This window comes from Vigna radiata, chromosome 8, assembly GCF_000741045.1.
Source record: "Vigna radiata var. radiata cultivar VC1973A chromosome 8, Vradiata_ver6, whole genome shotgun sequence".
Classification (NCBI taxonomy): Eukaryota; Viridiplantae; Streptophyta; class Magnoliopsida; order Fabales; family Fabaceae; genus Vigna; species Vigna radiata.
Window position 1 is genome coordinate 31,789,234 of NC_028358.1, and position 10,207 is coordinate 31,799,440.

Below are 10,207 nucleotides of genomic sequence, written 5' to 3' on the forward strand. Positions count from 1 at the left end.
GCGAAGCGTTAAAGGTCCAACAAGTGATGGGCCCAGCAAGAAATCTGGGTCGTCGATTTTGTGAGGCAGCACGTGGGTGCATATTGCGTGGCTTTTGGATCTAGATTGTGCTAGAGATAAGGTTTTCCCGTACTAGTGGGTCCCACAGTTTGTGGGATTAGGGATGAGTGGGCGACACGTGATGTTGGATGTGTGTATGAAGGAGGATAGTTTGCGTGACATGTCATTTTCCAGAAGGAGTATGTTCCAAAATGCCCATGACTGTTGTCCAAATCCCAAAGATAAGAACTTTATGAGATAGTTTTATTGCAACTTTTCTTAACAAAATTGTAAGAGAATCCTTTTTACCATTACAAATAGAATCTTGTTAACTTGCTAAAACTCTCACAGTACAAATTGAAAAAAAAAATTACACATAACATTTTATTCTGTTGTGTGGAAATATACACATATATAACATGATTAGCGTGGAATAGAGACAACAAATCCATTTCTTTGTTATTTGTTTGTGGCTTTGTCTTTTTTTGTTAGTTTGTTTTGTTTGTGTGCTAATAATCCCTTCTCTTTGTGTGTCCTATTTCTCCATTATTGGGTTTTGAAAATTGACATTTAGCCACTTGCAAAAGAGGGTAAAGACAATTGGCTAACTGTGTTTACTTTTCAAATGTAGGAGAAGAAAGAGTAAAAAGGATATATTTTTTTTTTATAATATTTGAATATTATCATACATGTTATGATTATTCCATGATAGTGTCATTTGGACCAATTATATAATAACACGTGTATGACGATATTCAAATATTATCAAAAAGATATTGTATATGTATCATTACCCAAAGAGAAAATGGAGGAAATTGTGAGTTAAGAAAGGAGGTAAAGTTGGTTGAAGAAGGCATAGGGTTATGGGTAGGTATAGGGTAATGAGCATTGGGAGTGTGAGTTATGGTTGAAGAGTGCAGGTATAGAAAGTTAGAAAGTGCTCCAGGTGTTTCCTGTCATCACCCAAATTTTTTCTTCCTCGCATAATCCAAAATCTACACTCCAAGACGCAACCCCAAAGGACAATTCGTTACAGTTTCTGCACCACTCCTTACTCCTTCTCAAATTTCACTCATTCTTTTCTAATTTATTACTAAATCACATTCTACTTCTTTTTCCTCTTACAAATTCAACCTTAGAATTCTTCATTTTTGTTTACTTCTCATTGCTAACGATAGACCTAAATTAACAACTTTATATAGTTTAACAAAAATTAACTGTGGAGACAAAATAAATGTTACTCCGTTTGAATATATAGATAAATGTTATTGATTATATATAGAAACAAATTCACTCTACACATTAGTATCAACTTTTATCTTATATAATAAAAAATTACAAATTATTTTTTACTGTAGTTAATAAATTTGTAAAAATTATATTCATAAAAAATAATTATAAAATAAATATTTTTTATAATTTGATCATAAACAGTTTATTTGATTATATCTAATTAATTGAGCTTAATAAAACAATAAAATGAATTATACTGTGTTCAAGAAAAGAATCCTATTATTTATAATTATAAAATAATTAAAATATAAAAAAAATAAAAATGGATATTATCTTTTAAAATGAAGTTAAAATTATATAACTCAATTAAGTTAAAAATATTATTCAATTATTTATTTTATTAAATATAAATAAATAATTTTGTATCCACTAAAAAAAATCAATTGAAGTTACCAAGTTATGTCTTCTATGATAGTATAGATATTATTGCTGTTCAACATGGCTGCCTGTACATGTGACCAATAACAGTGTTGATGGATTAAAATGAACTTTCTTATGAAATTAAGAGACTACAATTTTTTTTTAAACTATAAAACTAAAATGAAAAGTAACCTAATTTAAAAAAAAAAAAGTAAAAATATATTGAAGTCGATGCGAGTATTTGAAAAGGATGAATTATAATTATCAAAATACTATTTTATTTCGAAATAATAGAGAGTGCATCTATAAAGTAAGCTATATTAATAATCTCCAACCACCGTGTTCAGGTTGCACTTTACAAACAGTCTATCCTTTTCTCTTTCTCTGAAATCATTTAATTTCAAAAAAATTACAGCATACATTTCATTAATTTTCTCCTTTCATTTCTGAAAATGAAATACTTCTGGTGTTTGGTTTGATTTTGCTGATCTGAAAGTAAGTTCTTAGAGTTTAATTTTACAGTATTTGTGTTGATTTTGATCTAAGTTATCTGTGTTGTTAAGTGTCAATCAACGTCAATCTGAGAGGAGTAAATGTAATTATTATGGGTGAAAAAATTGGCTTCCACCATGCGCACAAGGTATGTCTGCAGGTGGGGGCCTAATTCTCTGTTTTGGCGGCACAAACTGTCAACATAACTGACCTACAAATGTGTAATTTATATGTGCATAGTTATTAAATCAAAGGGTTTGATGAACCCAGAAAGAAAAGAATAAGATTTACTGAGGCATGCATGATGCATGTCAAATTCAGGGTCAAATCCAAAATAGGATTACACATATTTTCCACACTCTCCAAAAACAGCTTATTTATGATATTGAACTTAGAAATCTTGGTTCAAGAGTCCAAAATCTCAGACTCTGAATCGGGTTTGGAAATGAGGGGTTGATTACTTGTGTAGGTCATCATAGATATATCATGTCATATACTCTACTATTAAAGAATGTCCACTTGAAGACTCAATGTCTTAAACTCACACAGCAACTCTCTGTTTGTCTCTCTCTTTACAACCAGTATATAAATGCACTCCTCCACCTTCTTCACCACTCTCAACTCACTCCCACTGTCATCATGCTTCGCTCCTGCAATCTCCATTGGTGGCTAGGTCCTGTTGGAGAAGCAGGGCACGTGCAACTCACTTTCACTACTTCATTTGATTTTGCACGTGCTCCCCTTCTCCAACACGATTTTCCTACCTCTTTCTGTTTTTCTCCAATATTGTCTTACTAGGTTCTTCTCCAACTAAGGTTGTCTTCTTGAGTATAGTTGCATGTATGAGATTTTCATCTTTTTCTCTTTTCTTTTTGTTGCACATGTTTTAGAAACAACATGGTTATCCAGAAACAGAGTTTTGCATGTGATTGTGATTTGTGTTCTGCAGGTTGAGATATAATGTACTTGCCAACTGCACATAGAAGAAGAAGAAGAAGAAGAATGAAAAGGAGTTGTAATTCATACAAACTTCTCAAGTTAACTGCAGCCAAGGATGACATATGCTGCTCTGCACTGACCAGCACAGACTACACTTCCATTTCTTGGGTTCTACTCACAGATCTTCTTCATGGTTATAACTAGGATAGATTCAATTTTGGATATGTAATTTCTTTGTCCTAGTTCAGTAATATGCTATCTCTGGTCAAATTTCAAGTGACTGTTGTCTTCTGGTGCTCACTGATCAATGTAATTACCTCTTGGAACTTAACAAAGCTTTATATATATTTTTTTTTCTTTTCATTGTTCATTGTGCAGAATTCTTAACAAACTCAACACTGTCATGCTTTTCTTTAAAAAAAAATAGATGTAAACAAAATTCAAAACAAATCCCTAACCCCATCAGCAAATGTTTTCTTGCAAACCCATGTTTAATGGTTATCTATTACTACTCTGTACCATTTTTGTGTTTCAAACTCTTTGAGATGATTTTTTTCCCTTTTGTTATCAGTATCACAGTACTAAACAAAAAAAACATAATGAATATCTGGTGAATTTTCATTTGTTGGGAATAGATGTGAATGGTGTGTCCTATAATGACGTTAATATCATTATTAATATATGCTAAACTTATTGTTAAGAGAAATAATGTTAGACTAATTCATATTTTTTAATATCTGAATAGTATTATTATTAGGGTACAGAATTTTAACATGGTTGACCAAGAAAGAATGTGATGTAGAATATGATGTAATGAAGTGATAGTGGTTATGTTAATGGTTAGAGATAGTCGAAAAGGAAAAGACTGAAAGCTGAAAGTTCAGCTTAAGAGGTGGGGGACTTTACTCTTCTTGGTTGGTTGTGCATGCAAGTGAAACAGAGTTCATTACTTAATTCATTTATGTAAGGTTGGAAATGTGGAAAAAACAAGAAGCAGAAGAACCTTAAAACGCAAGCAAATGGGATAATGAATATAGGACCATTTCAACACGCAATGCACAAATATCAGAGTCATCGGAACTAACTCTCTTCTATGATTATGTCACATGGCTGGAGAACGAATGCCATCACACAAGACAAAGTTTGCAGGGAAATTACGTAACTTACACAGAAATTACTTTTGTAAATTAAATTTACAAAAAGTATTTTTTTTCCCCTATTACTTTCATTTTAATTTTAATTGTTGTAAAAAATAAACAAGGTGAAAACTCTGTTTCCCTGCTGTTCCATTGTAAGAAATAAATTTTAGTTTTACCTTTTGGTATTGGTTATGTAAACACGTAAGTTTTATAGCTGAAAATAATGGTAAAAAGTAAAATTGTAAAAAAGTAAAATGATATTTAGATTCATTTATTTTATGTGCCGAATCAGGAGAGGAGAACATAACCATTCATAGTTTCCTTAGATAGATTGAAGATGGGAATGAGAGTTGGATTGATATAATAAATTTTAAAAAATTATAAAACAATATATTTTTAAAATGAATAATTTAATTTAATTAAAAGTTTACTGTTGTTATTACTATTGTTTATTATTTATGTTATTTTGTGTTCATAACAATTTTATTATTATTATTTTGTAATTTTTTTAATTTCATCAATAACTTATTATTATTTTATAATTCTATTATAATTAATTTAATTATTATTATCTTTGTTATATTATAAAATTTATTATATTTATTGGAATGATTTATTATTATAATGGAAATATAAATATTAATAATTTTCTAACAATATTTAATGTTAATATGTATTATATAATAATTTATTATAATAAAAATTAATTATACAAATTATAATATATAAATTAGTATGTTAACATAACTATTATATCCTAAATATTTTAAATATATAAATGATTTTGAGTTTGGTTTTTATTTACAAGAATTAAGCTAATGATAAAAAAATAGTTCAACTTTTCATTTTCAAGTGATGTGTTGTATCTGTCCTTGAAAATGAAATGTAATAAAATTTGTAGATTGTTATTGAAGCCATGGTACTATTTATTGCATATAAAGGACAAGAGGTTGGAAATTAATTTGTATAAATATTTTTAGACTTCAAGTGGTGCAAATGGCCATCTTGATTGTACCAATTTCTTTTCCTTTAGTAGGTGGTGGCTGGTTTAGAATTATACCTCTTTGTGGACAGTATGAGGTTTGTTAGGCTGAAATATGTGGAATTCGTCTGACAATATTAAATTTACAATCATGAAATTTGAAACCAAAAAACCATTTTACAATTAATTTGAGAGAGCATTTAATGTACAATAATACAACCATCTGCATGTATCCCACATAATAAAGTGATAACATAATAGTTTATTATTTACTACCAAGTGCATAAATATAAATAGTTTTAAAGAAATAAATGAGCTAGAAAGGTTAAGATAGAATCAGAAAATTAATGTAAACTGATTGTGGTGCATATATCCAATGTCCTTCCTCCAAAATACATTTCATCTTATGTGATTATATATGTCCATCAATTCAACGACCTCGAAATCATCCGTCTACATTAATTTTATGGTTATTTAAACTGTAAAATCTTGTAAAACAATCAAGATGAGAAAGGTATGTCTTCCCTACTCACTGTAAAAGCAAATCATTACTAATAATTTAATTATCTTTTATATATATCTACTTCATTTTTCTTTTATTCCTTTCAATCAAACAACAACCACAGCTCTCATTTTATCCAGTCATCTAAAAATGGAATTTAACCAATTGTCATCTAAAAAAGAATTTAACAAATTATCACAAGGTTTAGTCTACTCCCTTATCTTTTAAAAACAAATTTAGTAATTTATTTTATGCAAAATTGTATTTCCTTCTTACATTTTTGTTTCACAATTATTAAAAAATTCAATTCCATCTCACTTTATTTTTAAATAGTAAACCATTTCTGGAACAATTCCACCACTTCAGCATCCTCTTCAATACACATCAATTAAATCCATTAACCTCAAACTGCTGAGAGCATGAGAAAAGCTGGAGATAATAAAGAAGATAGAAGCCGTAAATTGAGATGAAACACTCAAAAGATATTGTTTCACAGCAGAGAATTATGTTGACAACTAAGTTTCCCAAAAGAGAAACAAGGACTCCACACCTATGGCAAGCATAATAATAAAGATTGAGAGGTTTAATCTTTTAATTTGTTTCATTATGATGACTAGAATTGATTTTTCTATTTATGGTTTAGGCATATTCATATTTATCATGTTTGGGGTGCCTTAAAATCTTTTTTTACTATACACGTTTTGTTCAAATAACCACCATCAAATATCAAATAACCACCATCAACACAATATTAAATTATTCTGTTAGACAATTAAACGACAAAGTATGGAACACATATAAGTCGATTTAAAAGTTGAACCATTAAATAATTGTAAAACATTTGAAAAAAAACTCTAAGAAACAAAACTTATCTAAAATATATTTAAAGTACATCATGTTCGTACACATCTTAAAAATGAATACATAAATGTTCACAATATAACATAATCTACTAGAACCTTTAGTTTAGGGGTTTAGTATTTTCCAATAAGACAAAAAGTCAAGAGTGAATTGTCAACAACACTCATTGTAGTCACAAATCCAAAACTCTGAACAAACTCCATGCCCCAGGCAAGTGTTCACGTACAAAATGTGAAAAGAAAATTAAATGAAGAAGCATAGAAGAAATCTTCACTCCATGCATTTCACATACATGAGAACACAGAAGAGTTTTATTAAAAGAAAGGGAATTTTAGATATAGAACCCAAGTTTCGGCAGTGCAAAGATTAAACAATTAATTGTAAAAAAAAAAATATAAAAATAGCAATGATTGGTGACCATTATAAATTATATCTCATAATATGCTAACAACCTAGTAATTCTCTATCAACCTATAATAAACTTCAATTAGATACCACAACTCAAGCTCAGTATCATTACTTCTTCGTCCTTACTTAAACAGATATAGGGTAGAACACTTATAAAGCTGACCAACATCATGGATCATAGTGGTTTTAATATAATATAGCCAGAAAGAGTTACAGTAAACTCCTCAAAATGAATGGTTTCAAATTATCCATTCAAGCATCAGTATATTCTTTATGCAAATGCACTCCGGGCTATGAAATTTGTGATATCCTGTTCGAAGGAATGAATTTTCCTTTCTCCGCATCAGAAGAATTTTAATGTAAACAAATCTTCAGATTGGTATGATTGACTTTCACAGTTGAAGACTTGTTTATCAAGAAATAATTATACCTAGACCCCATATACCCTTTTTATATATCATTAATTTTTTAATCCAATCAAGAAGGTTTGGTTCAATTGGTTAAAGATTGTGAGAGAGTTATTGAAAACATCTGATATGGGAGTGTGACTCCTTTGAAGAAAAAGGAATTTTTCACCCCTTCCCCTATCTATTTCTAGTCCTAACACGCACAATGCCAAATTTAAGTCAATAAACAAACCAAATTCTATATTGCTTTTCCAGAAGCAAGTAACCGATGCTCTCTGATAAAACAGTTTTCAATTGCAAGACATAAGAACAAATAATAAGGGACTGGGTGTGGGCTTTGAGATGATCTGAATATTAGTTCAGTAACACATAGCAACTTTATCAAAGGAAAAAAATATATTATGTGAACTCTATTCAGAATCACAAATCTCAAATAAACAAAAATGTTAAATTGCAACTGATGTAAACAGAGCACAAGCCAAAGGATAATCTACCATTCAGAAAAAGGGTAAACAAGGTTCTCAAATGAATAAACCGATATGACTAATCTTCTTCCTCTCCTTCATTCTCAGCAATGTTGAAGTACCTCAGTTCATAAACGCTTCTATCTTTGTTAGAAGCAATCACTCTGAGCCAGTCACGAACGTTGTGCTTCTTCAAATACTTCTTAGTCAAGTACTTGAGGTACCTGGAATCAGTCGAAATGTTAAAAACACCAAATTAAAAAATATACATATATCCGCTCCAAAACAGAGTCCTGAAGTGGACAATAGATGAGCGCAAACTCACATGTAATGTATGTTGTGAACAATATTACAATTGAGTCCAAACCCTAATTCGAGAAAATATAAGAGAGCAAAAAGAAAAAAAACAAAAAAGTTACCGTTTAGAGAAGTTGCTGTCGGAAGTAACAATGATTTTGGTCTTCTCGCGTGCGACGGCGACGGTGTCACCGAGAGCACCGGCCTTGCCAGCAACCTTAATCCTCTCTTGAAGAAACTTCTCGAGAGACGCAATATCCATGATCTTGTCCTCCACTGGCTTCGCACAATCAATGGTGAATGTCACCCCCTTCTTCTTGCCCTTCGAAGCGATTACACCTCCTCGACTCATTCTTTTCACTTTCTATTGCGAAACTCTGAATTCAAAAACGCAAAAACACAAAGAATAATCGCTTATTAGCTTTGGTGGTTCCTTCAAAACTAACTGCTCAAGCGAAATGAATTCTTTCTCGTAAGAAATTGCAGATAGAGGAGAACAGAGAAACAGAGATAGAGAGAGGGAGAGAATTACCTTAAGCTATACCAAAATGCCCAAAAGTGTGAAGAAGTAGTGACGGCGTTGAAGTGAGATCGGTAATTAGGGTTTGGATTTGGCTCTTGTTTTATATACTGGACTAGATGAAATTCACGTATATTGGATAATAGGTTATAGGCCAGGCCATGGTATTTTCTTTTTCTTTTCTTTTGTTGTAGTGTTAGATGTTTTGTTTACATAATTAAAATTTATAAATCTACTACATCTATTACAATACTAAGATAATCAACCGCTGTGAAAATTTCAAAATTATCCTTATTTAGTTTTGAGACAATTGTCCAATTTTTAACTTCTTTTTTTAAACGGAGAATTTTTAGTGATAACAAAATTATTCACAAATACTTATAAATAAAATTCCGGATAAATAATTAGTATATGCAAATATTTATTATAAGTTGATAGTGAATATTTTAATATCGTCGTATTCGATATTATATTACTTGTATTCGTAAATATTTGTCACTAGTAAAACATAAAAAAAAATAATTTATATTTTATTAAGTTAAATTTAATTAAAATTTTATTTTAAAAAATTATATATATAATATTAGCGGATATCGACATATATTTATATTCTTAAAATATCTGTTAACATTATTTAAACGGATATCCACGCGAGTAATGAGTAGATTTTTTTGTTATAGGTCGATTAACGAGTAGACATTATTTGTGTCTGGCCCGACCATTGTCATCCTTTGATATTCCTGTCTCTCCAATCATTCTTTCTCTAAAAATAGTTCATATTCGACTTCTCTTATCTAGCCACCTATAATATAATGAGGTAATTGCCCAACAAAACAATAAATAAGAGTAAGTACGAGAATTAAATGACATTGAGTTTAATTCTCATTTTGGAAAGAGATCTCTCTATTGCAAAAATAGTGTTAGTAAAATATGCAGAACAAAGAAAAATGACAGAAGATGGTATGAGAAACTAAGAAGATCCCGAGAGAGATAGATCATTTATCACTTCCTTCCCTATTATCTTTCTTCTAACAGGTCCCTCTAATATTATTCCTTCAGCCAATGATAATCCTTTAATTTGATATTTGTTATTTTGGGTCGAGAGCTTCTCATGACCCTTAACTCTCCTTCCTTCACGTGTTTCTCTCTCTCACACACACACACTCTCTCTCAGTTAATGACTCTTTTGTCCTGTTTTTCCTTGTTACAATAAGATTAACTTTGTCCTTAAGGTTAAAGTCAACGAAAGCTTGTTGTAATGTTGTAGTATCTTCCTTTTAGCTCGCTCATTCTCGAATCCTTGTCATTCAGCCAATTTCAATTTAACTTGTTGTTGGCCTTTAACAATAACTCTCTCTTGTAAGATCTTAACCTCTTGAATTATTGGTTCCACTTCAACATTGGTATAGGGAAATGGAATATAAGGCTTAGTATGTTATCCTTTGCATGGTTTGAGTTTAAAATCATGAAACACTGGATGTATTTTGGTTGTAGATGGCAGTAA

General features: G+C 30.4%; 1 protein-coding gene across 1 annotated transcript; it reads right to left on the reverse strand.

The window, feature by feature from the left end:
* Positions 1 to 7,728: 7,728 nt before the first annotated feature.
* LOC106771114 (60S ribosomal protein L22-2) lies at positions 7,729 to 8,873 on the reverse strand. The gene is made up of 3 exons (XM_014657020.2): positions 8,716 to 8,873; positions 8,306 to 8,560; positions 7,729 to 8,110 (listed from the first exon to the last, which is right to left on the reverse strand). The coding sequence occupies exons 2-3, from the start codon at positions 8,533 to 8,535 to the stop codon at positions 7,966 to 7,968; spliced, it is 375 nt and encodes a 124-aa protein (XP_014512506.1). The 5' UTR covers positions 8,536 to 8,560; positions 8,716 to 8,873; the 3' UTR covers positions 7,729 to 7,965.
* Between the last annotated feature and the right edge of the window lie 1,334 nt (positions 8,874 to 10,207).